Source organism: Mixophyes fleayi, chromosome 2 (genome assembly GCF_038048845.1).
Source record: "Mixophyes fleayi isolate aMixFle1 chromosome 2, aMixFle1.hap1, whole genome shotgun sequence".
Lineage (NCBI taxonomy): Eukaryota > Metazoa > Chordata > Amphibia > Anura > Limnodynastidae > Mixophyes > Mixophyes fleayi.
In genome coordinates, this window is record NC_134403.1 from 42546692 (window position 1) to 42561634 (window position 14943).

At 40.8% G+C, this 14943-nt stretch overlaps 2 protein-coding genes across 4 annotated transcripts in view; one reads left to right on the forward strand and one right to left on the reverse strand.

The window, feature by feature from the left end:
• The window catches only part of LATS2 (large tumor suppressor kinase 2), a 276737-nt gene that overhangs the window by 253334 nt on the left and 8460 nt on the right, over window positions 1–14943 (forward strand). The gene's annotated exons all lie outside the window — the stretch shown is intronic.
• Window positions 1–14943, reverse strand: part of IFT88 (intraflagellar transport 88) — a 61040-nt gene that overhangs the window by 28731 nt on the left and 17366 nt on the right. For 2 of the 3 annotated variants that reach the window (XM_075198852.1, XM_075198853.1), the window contains exons 11-14: window positions 5527–5641; window positions 4405–4636; window positions 3792–3862; window positions 2932–3018 (exon numbers count right to left, since the gene is read on the reverse strand). In XM_075198852.1, coding sequence (XP_075054953.1) covers window positions 2932–3018; window positions 3792–3862; window positions 4405–4636; window positions 5527–5641 — 505 coding nt within the window. Of the gene's footprint in view, window positions 1–2931; window positions 3019–3791; window positions 3863–4404; window positions 4637–5526; window positions 5642–12168; window positions 12280–14943 lie in introns of all 3 variants that reach the window. The other variant, XM_075198851.1, reaches the window with a different exon arrangement.

Below are 14943 nucleotides of genomic sequence, written 5' to 3' on the forward strand. Positions count from 1 at the left end.
CTTGACAGCACGATGTTATTAGGCAGAGCTGTTTGATCACAGTGATTACTGAAGTCATAGGGGATGTTGTGTGACGTCAGTAATGCAATAATGGTGGAAGTGTTCTATGTGATGTCATCAGTGACATCATTGCGTCATTTGTCATATAATTTTATGCAATCAAAAAATCATTGGGGTTAAGTTTGTGCGTAACGTTAGAGGCCCAACTTGCTGGTTTTCAACTTTATACGGAACTGTGTTTTTAACTATTGTTTTTCAATTACTTCCTGCTTTTTCTCCACAGAACAATTATATGAAAAATATAACCATATTATTTGAAATGCAACTTTTCACATTGACACAACACTTTACCTAAACAATCAGTCCCTGGACTAAAAAGCTGGACTCTATATTCCCTATGTAATGATAAATGGAGGAAAAAAAAAAAAGGAGTCACTTTGCACCTTGGCAAAACCATGTTGCATTGGAGGGAGAGGGAAATTTAAAATGTGGGGACAGGTGTATAGCTGGGGTAGAGCATGTCCTAGATCAACTTTAAAATTCAGTGTAAAAATAAAGCTATCAAGTGTTTGTGTGCTAAATGAAAAAACAGCCAGTATTTAACTTATGTGCAAAGTAATAAACTCATTTGCAGCCCTTGCATTGTAACATGGTTTTGTCCAGGAGAAAACGTACTCATTTTTTTGCCTTACTTTCCTTAATGAATCAGGCCCAATGTGTGAAAGACATAAACCAAACTAAAGCTCTGAAACTAGGAGGATTTGATGCATATTGGTTGCTGTGGTAACTAAGGCTCCAAGAGGTAGCAATTATACAACTTACACAAGCCCTATTGTGGTACATTGGGCCATACTTAATCAAATCAGCCAAGCCACAAGACACTCTGTGTAGCCAACCAGCATTTGATTTTGGCTAGCATAATGATTTCAAGGCCCCAGGTGTACTCTTGTGCTGGCTGCCATGAATTTGTAGAGTCCTGGAATATCGTGTGTCCCCTAATAAAATTGGCCAGGCTGGTCAGAGCTTGATTCATTGTTTTTACTAGACAGAGCCACAAAAAGTAGAGCAAGGGTAACACAAGTGCTTATCCTAAATGCCCTAGTACCAGCGGAGGCTAGGGAAACAAAAAGGACAAGGGCAAAAGGCCCTCAAATCATCTGTCACTGGCACCATTATAGGTAACTCACAAGATGGGGTCCCACAACCAGTAGAGCCAGCCTTCGGGGTATTCAGAGGAACAAAAGTGGATGATTCCACTGTACAACCAGCCACAGCACTGAAATGTGCAGAAGCTCTTCCTAGTGTGGGGTGGCTTAGGAAAGATGCACCCCACCAAGATGTGGAATCAGGCCAACCAACTATTTACGGTCCCTGTGTAACACACACAGAGTTTACAAAACTACATGCCCATTACACAGCAGCCCCTGTTCTAGCCAACCAGAGCTGGTCACCATGACTGGCGACTGACAACATGGGATTTCTACCCCAACCAAAGTGGCTAGCCAGTGGGCTACACAGAATTGGGTAGTTTTAGTACAGGTGAAAGGCCAAAAATGTATGGTGCTCCCTCTACTAATGTGCTGGGGCTCTTCACAGTCACCCTGGAGCGATGGCTGTTAGGATAAAAACAGAGAAGAAAAACATCTATGACACCTCCTAAGGGTCCATGTCCAACCATTTTCTTCTTTAATCCACTTGTCTTGAGGTCTTTCCTCTTCACACCCTCTCCTGTTTGTTTACTGCCTTTATTCTTCTGTTCTGTAGCTTCTTACTTACGTGCTGCCCTGGTACACACTGGTAGGTTCTCAGAAGAGAGTCTCTTATTATCTATGAAAGCTCACATGACAGTCCACATAACACACTCTGCCATGCAAAAGTATGTGCTATTTTTAAACTTTTTTTTTTTTTACTTATACCCTTGGACTGCGTCAGATCAAGAAAGAATACAAAAAGATTTTTGTAGTTTTTTTTCCCCATGAAACTTTGTTTACTTTTATGTTACATCTGATGCAGGCATTAGAGGAGGGATTTGATAGACCACACATCGAACTAGGGTAAGTTGGTGTCAAAAATATATATTTTTGTAAATGGGACAATTTTAAGTTTTGTTTTGTTTTTTTAACATAATTTTTTTATTGTCATTTTACTCACACTGTTTAGGCGACATGTGGATCTACCACTCTAGTAAAACTACATGCTGGGACTTTCAGTTCCATCGGAGAGTTAAAGACTACCCAAGCTTACAATCCACCCCCATAGTATGGAGGCCAATTGAGGACATTCATAGTTCTGCCTCTGGACCGGCACCAGAGGATGTGAATGGGGTCTCCATTTCTAGGCTGGCACCCACTATGCTTCATACTCTATCACCTTCGGTGGGAACTGGTACAGCCCCAGCCCTGTGCCGAGGGTCAGTATTATGTCCTGCCCCCCACTGTCTCCAGTTTTATTAAACAGACTCCATATAGAGTATATATATAGCAGTATGTCTGTTGGTTCCTCTGTGATAAATGACATTATATAACAATGCCAGAACACTGCGCAATGAGCCTACAGATCGGTCTCATTCTGTCCTTGTGCCAGGTTACCCAGCTGTGCACTACCTCCCATAGACTTTAATGTGACACCTGTGCAACATCTCTCTGCATCACAATTTCTATGTAGATCGCAGGTTCTCATCTGGAAATAAGGGGTTATAATGGTCAGCTCAGTTAAACCTTAACCATATACATTCATTTAGTTGTACAGATTAGTAACTTTTACAACACAATTTGTATTGTAGCTTTATCTGTCTTTTAAATAGGAGTTTAGTGTAGTTTAATCACAAGTCAGCCAGTGGAGGTGGATCTGAGGACAACAGGTGAGCCTTTGAGCCTTTGAGTAATATACAGATGATAAACATCCTTTTAAATCCAAGAACACATATTTTACCAGTCATAGCCGACATCAAAAGAGGTTTCGATAACAGGTGCGATCAGTTTTGCTGCGGTCATAATATATTTTTCAGCCAGTGCTTTTCTATTGGAGGGGAGGATAAGATAATTGTGAGTTAGAAAATGGATACAGACATTACATTAGTCACTGAAATATAAATCTACAATGTGAAAAAAAAAACAATTAAAATTTTCCAAGTATCTACAGAGAATTTAATATTTTGGGCAAAACAACATAACAATGCTCGATTATAACATTGCTCTAACGAATGTGACAGATTGTAATAGAACTATAGACGTCAGTGGCAAATATTAATGGCCTCCTGGGCTCAGACGCAAAATCTTAGTCAAGGCAACTGGACACACTGCAGGGGCTGCATGGGTAGCCCTCTAATCTTCAAAAGGGGCCGCACAGTACCTTCATCTCAGTAATAAAACTAAAACAATACATTAATCATATAAATAGACACCTGTCTGTAATAACATATCAGCAGGTACATATGGAAGAACCAGTGCAGCCAGTTTAGTAGATATTGGAGAGTTTCAGGTTCTGAATACATACAGGAATGTTGTGCAGTAATGTCACACAGAGCTCCTGTTCTCTACAGACTCCTATAACTGCTATATAGGCCGCTTTGGTGCTACCCTGGGTGCAAATATCAGAAAAGAACCAAGTACCCCTAAGCCCAAAAATCATACTGGGTTCTAGGACCCTGGAGTACTTTGGACCCAGTGCGATTGTTACTGCTTCTATAGAAGTACACATACTAATAGCAGTTAAGGTTTTCTCCAACCATGGCTTCCCCAGGATTTTGTCCAAAAAATAACATAAATCAATAATTAATCCAGTTTAGTTACCGTTCACGCTCCATTTGATGAAGACTGTCATTTTTAATAGCTTCTATCACTAGATGTGCGTGTGGATCATCCTAAAGAACAAATAAACAAGTAAATAAATAAATACAGATAAAATAAACGCAATACAACTGACTCATCCTGAAATCTTAAGCTGGGTACACACCTATGCAATTGTCATGCAAATCACATGATTCATGACTTATTGGTCAGATAGTGCAACAGTGTGTACGCCCCCTACGATCGTGTTTTATCATACCCAAATACATCGCATCTGTTGATTTGGTTTTCTAAACTTCCTAAAAAACAGGATTAACAATGGAACAATGTCTTTTCAGCTGATGGTTATAAGAGATGAAGATCACAGATCTGAAGGTACATTGTGTAGGTGTGTGCACATGAATCAGCAGGCTCATCGTTGGTGGAATCGTTACAGAAATTGCACCTGAAGTAAGATTGTATAGGTGTGTGCCCAGCTTTATAGGACTTGCCCCATTCCTATACTGTACAGTACATTGGTATTTTCTGGAACAGTCAGTTCCATAGAAATAAATAAAACAGGAAATGCCAATATTAAATATTTTTCACATGATGAAAGATGAAGGAAAATACTTACACTGGGTGAAATATACTTCTCTTCATCGTCAATTCCTAGTGGTACGCCTATTAGTTTTTGAAAAGCTTTTTTCATTTTGTCTCTGTCTCCAATAGCGAAATAACATAGAATTAAATTTAAGCCGGCTTTCAGATTGGGAGACTCATTCATGATGTGCTCAAATGAGTTGATAGCATCTGCGTACTGGCCAGTCTTGACAAATGTCACCCCGATATTCTGCATGATCTTGATCCTAAACAAAACGGTGTCAAAGACACGTTACATGGGAACGCCAGGAGTATAACACTAAATGGAAGCTGTATAATCCAGGCACAGCAGGGGCTACAAAGGGAGGGGTTATCTAGAAAAGACTAGTGCTCTCCACAGAAAATGTTCCCAGTCGGGTGGCATTAAGAAGTAGCCGGGTGGGGGCAGTGTAATACTTTGCAAAAATAATGAAAAATGATGGAGGTTATTTCCCACACCTGCCAGGACTGGTCAGACTGGTGGTCAGTGGTCTAACACACACTGCTGGCTGAAGTGCTCACATAGTGCCTGTTCCAATAGGAGAAACAATGGTTTATTCTATTATAATAGGACTGTATTGGGCTCCAAGAGCCGGGTGGCAAGAAAAACCAGCTGGGTGGAGCACAAGGGAAATAGGTGCTGAGGAGAACACTGAAGTCGCACCATAATTCCAGTCAGTATAAAAAGACTGAGTACAACTGGTTTCTATTTGTATATAATATATAGAAGTCTCTATTACACACAAATATATGATAAGCCACCATCCACTTCACCACGCTCCTGCTAATAGTGTAGTCCCTCATAACGTGAGGTCACTGGCTCCTGGTTACAAAATGGCTTCCTCTGTGCATGGGCAAAGGAGCACTTCACCTTGCTGTACATTTCTCAGCACTCAATTGCCACCTTTATAAATATAACACATATTATGGTGGTGTGCCCTCTCTGTAAGACACAGCTACAGCACATGTTCCAATACTCCACATGTTGTGTAATGACATCCCGCATGGTGTTCAACTGTTTACTTGCTAAGCATGATGGGAGACGTTTAACAATGAATAACATTAGAAATCCTAAGGCTGCCAACACAAGTGCTACCAATCCTCCTCTATAACTCACCTCATCTCCTTGTGGGCACCTGGGATTTGATCCAGGGCCATACGATAAAATTTTATTGCTTTGGAGTAGTTTCTCTGTTTGAAATAAATGTTTGCCATGTTCACTTTGAGACGACCTTTTAAAGAAAAAACAAAAACAAATTTTTCATTTACTGTACCTGTTACTAGATACAAGTATATACACAATATATTAAGCTTTGTGTTTTGCCACATATACTTTATAGGCAGCGGAAACTGAATGAACATCATACTAGAATAATAAGCTCTATAGCCTGATTATGGTAAGGGCCATAGTATATCGGTGCTTGTGACATTAATGAAACTTATAGCTCTAACAAAGGAATATCCAATAGCTTTGAGGTCACACAAACGCACAAATTGAAGTAGCACATGTAATAATCTGTCCCCAGCTGCAATATATCAAATGAGTAGATCAAGCTTTGTACAAGTGACTACAAATGCCATTTTGTAACATAATGTGCCATTTTTGTGCTATTGAGCCCATTTGTATGGGTAAGCGCATGGATTAAAACGTGAATATAGTGTTGAATGTGTAGCCATATGCATCTATTTATTTTATATTCCAAGTCCTCAATCTCCACTCTATGCAAACTTCCAGAAGATCTGACCTGGACCACCGAAGAGGACAAAAAGGTAAAGGGAGCAACCTAGCCGAATACTGCTTTGAATGTGGACATTTCTGAAGGGGGTTCCATTGACCATTATTTTGGCAGCAGGGGAAGTATATAGCGCTTGAAAAACTTTTAGAAATTTTGCTTAGGCCAAATTTATGTGGAGTGTGATTCATAAATTGGGAAGAGATTCTGTAGACGTCTTTCTCCATGTCTAAGGAGAGAATGACAGGGAGGTTCTTTTGGGGAATTGATTATCTGGATGAAGTCTGCAGCTCTTCATGTTTTATCTCGCACCTGAGCTCCTGGGGTAAATCCCACTTGGTCACAGGGGATCAACACCCAAAGAGCTTGGTTTAAGAGATTGGGTAGGATTTTGGCATACATTTTTATTTTGCTATTCAAGAGGGAGATGGGCCTCTAGTTAACATTAAGGTAAATGTCTTTACCTTCTTTGTGAATAACTATTATCTGTGCTTCCAGCATAGAATTTGGGAATGGTTTGCCCTGGAGAGTAGCACTGAGGAAAGAAAGAGCGGAGGTGGGGGACCAGGGTATCAGGGAATTTCTTGTAATGGGCTACAGAGAAGCCACCCGGGCTGGGGATATTCACAGAATTTCTGGCCTTTAATAACCTGTGTTATTTCCTTTACAGTGATATCAGCACCTAGGCTTTGAAACAATTGGGAAGATATTTATGAGAGATTAACTGTAGATAAAAAGGTTTGGACAAGTTCTTTTAATAAGAGGGGGGGACTCAAGAGTGTTGGGAGTGTATAATTTCATATAAGAACTTTAAAACTAGTTTCTTAGTCTTAGGGTAGCAAGCAAAGTGATCAGTGGAGTCTTTGATAGAATGGAGGTTACAGTTAGTTTTTAGATCTTGCGAGGAATTATCGGCTTTGTCCCCCTTGTCATAGAAGATTTGGCGAAGTCATTTCAGCCTAAATTCTGCACATTCTCAGATGATGAGGTTTAATACTACTCAAACCTTCCAAAGATTTCTGGGTTACAGGATGCTTTACGTTGAGTTTCAAGATTTTGTAATTGTTTTGTGAGGTTATCTTTTTAGTTTTAGAAGCTAAGCTATTTAAGTGTCCTATTATCACAAGCCTCCCACATAGTTCCTGGGGAGATGTTATGTTAACAATTAAAAGGAGGTATATGTCCTCCTTATCACTGTGTGAATCTAGTAGACCAAAAGTGCTAGGTTTAGTGAAGAGAATTGCCACACCTCGTTTGGAGCATAATTCAGGTAGGAAACGTTAGGAGAAGGGAGTTTCTTCAATAAATAATAGATCTCCATTGATGGATTTCAGGGAGGCAAAACCTTTCCTCTTTTCTGAGGGCTATTCAACCCAATAACCTAAAAGGATACTATTTGTAGGAAATTATTATAGCAAATAATAACATAAGCATAACATATTGAAGGACAAAGAAGGGTCATAAGACCAGTTTGTTTTTATCAAGTTAACTATGAAGAAAGCACAGTATCAGGAATCATGAAGATAGAGATCCAGAACAATTTCAGGTTTGCACTACCCACACCCAGGGAACAGAGTCTGACGTGACACCAGTCTTCACCAAGGACCCCCGCAAGGAGGTATGGATTTGGCTGTGTGTGTCACATAGGTCGCGACCCCTGTGGTGGGTCTTGAGCATGGTTCGTGTGCGGGGATGAGTGTAGCAGCACATGAATGATGCACTGGATATATGACAACAGATGGAAGCGGCATCAAGAATATAGCAACACGAGAATGCTGCTTTGGGTAAATGGATGCAGAAAGGAATATAGTGGGAAGCAGGATATAGCACCAGGAATAACGCAGGCAGCAGGATACAGCAACTGTAATATTCAGAACAAGGAATACAGTGTATGAGAGGATAAAAAAACATCAGTATGCACTAGAAAGCCAAGATCACTTAAGTATCAGAGATAAAGACTGTTCGAGACCCCAACGGTCCACAGAGCAAGTTTAAATAGCAAACTGAATGGACAGGGAGGAGGGACGCTGGATCATGTGACCAAATTCCTGGAGCGGAATGCCACCAGAGAGAAGAAGACCTGGGGTTCTGCAATGCTGAAGAAGTATAGCGTGCCGAACACAGGTAAGTCCAGCGTATGACATACAGGCCTTGGATAACCATAAAAACAGTTGTTATAAACACATAGAAAAATAACTGCAGTCTGCAAGATACCTTTAATAAGGGTAGTTACTTGTAGTATGATTCTTTAGAATCAGATATGCTATAAGAAAATAGAACAAAGGGATTTTTTTAAATACATTTAACAATTTCAAGTCTTATCTGTAGTAGAATTGGATTTCCTAGTGGCATTGGACCGATCTCTATTTGGAGTACTTTGAGAACGAGATTTCACCTTCGTGGGAGATGAAGATACTAATTTTGATGGTTGGGGTGTGTGCGTTAAGAGGCCAAGTTTGACCAGCAGAGCACGTTCTTTCATCAATGTACCTGGCCATGTACTGCTTGCTACGGGATCACACAAGGATGTAGAAGGGGAAGCCCCAGTGAAATAATTTGTTATGTATTTGTAGTACGGTGGTGATGGATTTAAACTCGTTGTTTTGGCAGAGTCAGCGAGGAGAGGTCTTCGCAGAATTGGAGTGAAGCATACTCAAAAATAATTGGGTAAAAAATTCTGAAATAATGTAATCTAAGGGTTGGTTGGGTAGGTCTTGGGAGCAAGGTCGTAATGCTCTGTCAGCTCGGTCCAGTAGTAGGTCTTCTGGCATGGTTGGGACCATTTTATATATAGTTCAATGGATAATTTCTTCAGGAATTCCTGTTATTCTTATATTGTTTCTTCTGTAATCTTGGTCCACAAGGCTGTATTGGATTAATGCAATGCTCTGTTCCACCTGTTGGCATTCTAAGTGAGAACGTTGCTGGTATGAGATTATTTTGTCCATCATTTTTTCCAGATGATCGGTTCTCTCATCAACGAGATTACCTAAACTTTTAAAGGGCAGATTGCTTTTTGGATCAGGGCTTAGGTTTATGGATATCCAGACATCAACCTTTACTACTTGGCAGCTCATCTAGTGCAAATTGCTGCAACTTTTGATCAACACATCACAATCTCCTCGGTAGACAATGAAACTAAATTTTTGGCTACTACCTCTCTTTCCTCTATATGGGGCCTCCTTAAATCCTCCAAACTCTTTAAAACCAACTCCTTTTTATTTCTCAGGTTTACCTGCAAACTTTAACTTGTGCATTCTCAAGTAAAAGCTCTGTTTCTCTATCTCCTTTCTCTCTCATCCGGTAAAACCAATCTTTCACTCAGGGTCTTCCCTCAAAAGGATTTGAATCTTGTACTCATTCAGGCATCTGTCGTACTGCTCACCTGACCGAAAGCTCCTACTTCTTCTCTCTAGATTATTTGAGTACCTACAGATCAGACACTTCATAATTTCCCTACTTTCTCTAGAAGCCTTCCAAACTCCCCACTTTTTTGAAAACGTATGCCTCGGATCTCAACTGTGTAAAGGAATAATCTCTCAAATATACAATATGGTGACTTTATTTCTCCTATTCTCTTTGTGTTCCCTCTGTTTACCTTTCCCCCTCTTTTTTTATTATCATACTGATGTGTCAAATTCTCAGTTGAGGATACATACCCAACTTGGACTGTCCCTTCCCCTTCCTTCCTTCCCCCAGTACCCCCCCCAACAAAAATAAAAAAATTCTGACAGTTTGTTCTATTCGCTGGATATGTACAATGGTACAAGATGCACCTTTGGAATTGGGAAAATTTTCTATCTCAATATTCACTTTGTAGATCTTTAACTCCCTCTTGGAATGTACTAGGATATGAAAAATATATTTATATCTTTTCTGTTGTTCTTCTGCGTTTTCTTTATTTTTCTTATCTGAAGTCTTTACATTTTGTAATCCTGGTACTTGGGCACTATGTATGACTTGTACTGTTGTGCTGTATACACATCTGCTGTTATAAATAAAAAGTTAAAAAAATAAATAAAGAAAATACAATATGGTACTTGACATAAACACCGATTTCATGAGCTTTAGTGGGAATGAGATCTTGGTTCCCCCAGAATTATTTGGAGGAAATAACAGACAAGATGGCTTCTCTGTCTACCTCAATTAAAGAGATGGCCTATAACGTATACTGCAGGTGGTATCATACTACTGATAGAATCAATAAAATGTTCCCCAACCCTGATCCGTCTTGATGGAGGAATTGTGGGAACATGGGCACCATACTACATATATGGTGGACCACCGGGACAAAGTACGTCTACTTCTGAACTCACTGCTAGAAGTTTCAATTTCGAAACATCCATGAACATTTTTATTTTTTTTCTAGCTATCCCCCAGAGGATCTTTCCTGCCAATCTGTAAAGCTTAGCTCCCACATCTGGACTGCTGTGAAATCTGGTATAGTGACCCGCTGGAAACAGTGTGAACCTCCCCATTTCTTTATTTAACAACGGGTCTGACATTTCGCATGCATGTAACATATTACCTACATGATAACCCAGATCATTTCACACAACTATGTGCTCCCTGGCTCTATCACGAAAACCAAGGATCTCTACCAACGATTCCCTGACCATATAGCTTTACAGTCTCCCCACTACAAAAACTCTTTGCCCTCTGTCCCATAGTCCTTCATTCCCATCCCCTATATTATTATTTTTTACATTATCTGCAAATGAAAACTAGACTCAGGCCCTGCTCTGGCATTTCCAACAACCCCATCCCCCTGCCAGCAATTTGCGCATGAACAGAAGCCCTTTGGGGCTGGTCCTCGGCAGCATTGCGCTTATTCTGAGGTTAAGGGAGAAGGAGCCTGGCGGCACACAGTAACCCGAGTAAGTGCGGCAGGAGAGCGCTTACCGGGGCACCATGCTCGCACCTGACGCACTTACCTGTTTTACTGTGTCACGTCGGCCCTCACTAGACCTATCAACCACGGTGTTTCTAATACTATTATTCTGTTACATGCTAATAGTATATCAGTTGTCTATTGAAAATAAGGATTTAACAAACAAAAAAAACAGAAGATAGCACAGAATACAATTGAATACAGACCACATGCAAGAATGTGCCTCATATATTGCGCACACACAGAAGATTTTGCTTTGTGGGGCAATATATTTGAATGAGCTTCAAGGAGAGGAAATTGCACATTCTGGTAGTTCCCCTTTTATAGGTGGCTGCAGGGCTTCTTTCTCCCTGCAATTTATTTTTTTTACGAAACAACTATTATTCGGATGTTGCCCTATACTTTCATTGGGTCGTTATATGGGAAAGTGCATTTATATGTGTGAATCTACCAAAATAATAACATTACAAAAAGTAGAAATGTGATACATGAAATATAGACAGACCTGATGCCCACTCCTAATATTTATTTAAAGCCTAGGAATGAACCGTTCTAGTGGGCAGGACTTTAAAAAAATAATATTTTTTACTTATTTCCATCTGTACCTGCAAGTCATCAAAAGGTTGAATGGGGCCACTTATCAAAAACAGAAAGTGTGAGTGCACGGGGCAGTTTAATAAGTCAATTAACGCAATACGAAACGCGTTGTGTGTCTGCATATATTGTGGTTGGAAATTACCTTTTTCTATGTCATGATCTGGTTAATGGAGCATTTGACTTTACACTTTATTAATAAGTAATCTTATATTAAATAATCAATATCCAGCATTTTATATATCAAAAACACAAAAAACTAATATAGACGTTTACTAACATTATTTCATTAAAAATATCCTTGTAGTGCTTTGGTTGAGGAGAGAACACAGATTTGCACTGACATGCTCAATATTTACATAAATAAGTTATTTTCTACATAAAACCATGTTCCCATCTCTATTTAGAAATGTGGTTTATTGTTTATTACTAGAGGATAGGATAAAACGTACCTATAAACCACCTCATACTGTAACGTACCAGTCATATGCTCCCTGGTCTGGATAGAAAATGAGACCCTAAGATGCAGCACAAGCCCTACCCTGTATCTCTGCTTCAGTCACATTCCTGAGGCTGGAACACCTACGGATTCCAAGCCTAATACACAGTGCCAAATCTGCCTTTTCCTGACTTGAAGACCTGCCCTGCGAACCTGAAATGATGGAAAACAACATGCTGATTGAAATGCAGAACATTTCCCAGTAATAGATCTACACATGGCTGCAATTCAAGGGTCATAATGACTTGCTGTTAAGAGTTTGCAAAGCCAATGTTATGCGATCACTACCGGGTCTATGTGCTCTAAATGAACCTTTTCATCTGCTGCCTGTGCTGTTATATTTAGAGCTGTACATCACTTGATACTGGGCTATGGGGCAATTTTCAAACCAGAGACCAGATCAAGAGACCTACAAGTGCCATCATGATGTCACAAAGCTGTTTTTACCAAAATGTACATTATTATTATTATCATTTATTTGTTAGGCGCCACAAAATTTCCGCAGCGCTGTACACAGTACTAACAGTAGACTATACAGGGTTAAACAGTACAGAACAATAAACAAAAAATACCAATACTTCAGAAACTCCAGGCAGGCTAATGCAACAAAGACGGAGCAGAAGAACAGGTAAGGAGACAGGCGGGAGCTTACATCCTAAGGCAGAGTTAACAGAACAGGCACAAGGGGAGCCAGTTGAGGCAAGGGGGAGAGAAGGGAGAACGAGCGGAGGAGATGAGGGGTTAAGTGGATGGTTGGTAGGCTTTGAGGAACAGGTGAGTTTGAGTGCACGTTTGAAGGAGCACAGAGTAGGAGAGAGACGGATGGAACAAGGGAGGTCATTCCAGTGAAGGGGGGGCGCACAGGAAAAGTCTTGGATTCTGGAGTGGGAAGAGATGATCAGAATGGAGGAGAGGCGGCGATCGTTGGCCGAACGCAGGGAGCGGGCAGGAGTGTGAATTGAGAGGAGGTTAGAGATATAAGGGGCAGAAGAGTGGGAGAGAGCCTTGTAAGTGGTGGTGAGGAGTTTGAAAAGGATTCTGTAGGGGAAGGGGAGTCAGTGTAAGGCAAGGCAGAGAGGGGAGTCAGAGGAGGAGCGGCGTGAGAGGAAGATGAGTCTTGCGGCAGCATTGAGTATAGAGCGATGGAAGGAGAGTTGGGGGTGGGGGAGGCCAGTAAGGAGGAGGTTGCAATAATCCAATAATCGAGGCTGGAGATGATGAGTTTGTGGATGATAGTTTTGGTGGCATCCTGAGAGAGAAAGGGACGGATGTGGGCGATGTACATGGAAAAGCATGGCTGCAGATACACTTTGGCCAATGATGGCAATGGTGTACCAGACTTTGGACCAACAAACCAGATTTTGTTTTCTTGGGACAGGACATTGACTTGATCATGAAAGGCTAAAGATTGCACATGACTGAAGGTGTTTTGCGAAGTACAGTAGGTCTTTTAGCACAGACATTCAACAGAACTGAAGTTTACTCTTCATTATGGAATAGAGGCTAATTAGGCCTACCAATAATTCATTTTCTTCAAGATACAACATGGCAGCCATTACAATGGGTTAGTTCCCTTCTAGATTTAGGTAGATAGGAAATTATAAACTCCCCTAGGTAGTATATCGTGCAGCACCGCTTCTTCTCGTGTGGCTTTGGGCGACTTACCAAGCTGTTCCTACAATATATAAGTATAAACATATGGAACAACATGGGTAGGAAAATTGGGCTGTCATGGAGTATCTCGAGCAAAAGGAATTACCAGTAAGTATAATGTGCATTTATCTCTTCCATCCTCCTTGGCAGCCATTACAATGGGATGTACCCATATGGTAATAGTAGGGAGGGCAGCAAACACCAGATCAGTCATGTATGCTGCATAATCACCGTATATATCATGGTGCCACAAAGGACTTAATATGTGGTACTGAAGTCCGTCATGAGTATTATCCAGTCTGTGTCTGAAAGGGACACTCCCCATTCTCTTAGTTTTGAATTCTGCAACCAGTTGAAAGACTCCCTGGTGGTCCTTGTTCATCAGATGGCCAGGAGATTTCACATATTCCACATTGCCCAAAAGGAGAAGTCCTATGGTGGAGGAAAGCATTCCTAGGACGTGAAGGTCCCTTCGTATTGTAGTCTGATGTTGAAAATGTAATTGATAAGCTAAACACTGCATCTTGAAGTTTCTCTACTTTGGGGGAAATATTTTGTTTTGCACAATGTCTATTTGGACCCCCAGAAACTTTATTTGCTGTGATGACACTTTGCCTTGTTCATAATCCAGCCATGTTCCAGCATAAAGGCCATTACTTGAGTTAGGCTGGATTAGATAATATGCTAGGACTTCCCCATCACTAGGATGTCATCCAGGTAGGACCAGAGAGCAATCCTCTGTTTCCTTAATTCTGCCACCAGTGCAATTAATACCTTGGTAAAAGTTCTCAGGGATGTTGCCAGACCAAAGAGCAGGCAGGTGAACTGGAAATGCTGCCATAGGACGGAGAACCTGAGGAATCTATGATTACGAGCTGCAACATGGACATGGAAGTAGGCATTCTGAAAATCCCCCTCTATTATAGCAGTGAAAATTGAATTTAAAAGAGTCCATACTGTGAAAGGATGGACTGCCTATGCCACCCTTTCTGTTAAGTTGCTTGGACTGGTTGGGGTTGCCTTGCCACCGTCCCCTTTTCGTTATCCCAAATGTGCCCTTTAAAAACAGTAGGAGGGGCTTAAGCTGCTGCCACCACTGGACTCCTTAACGGCATCCAGAACCGCGTCCTTCCGGATAACAGTCGCTACTAGTGTACCCCCTTG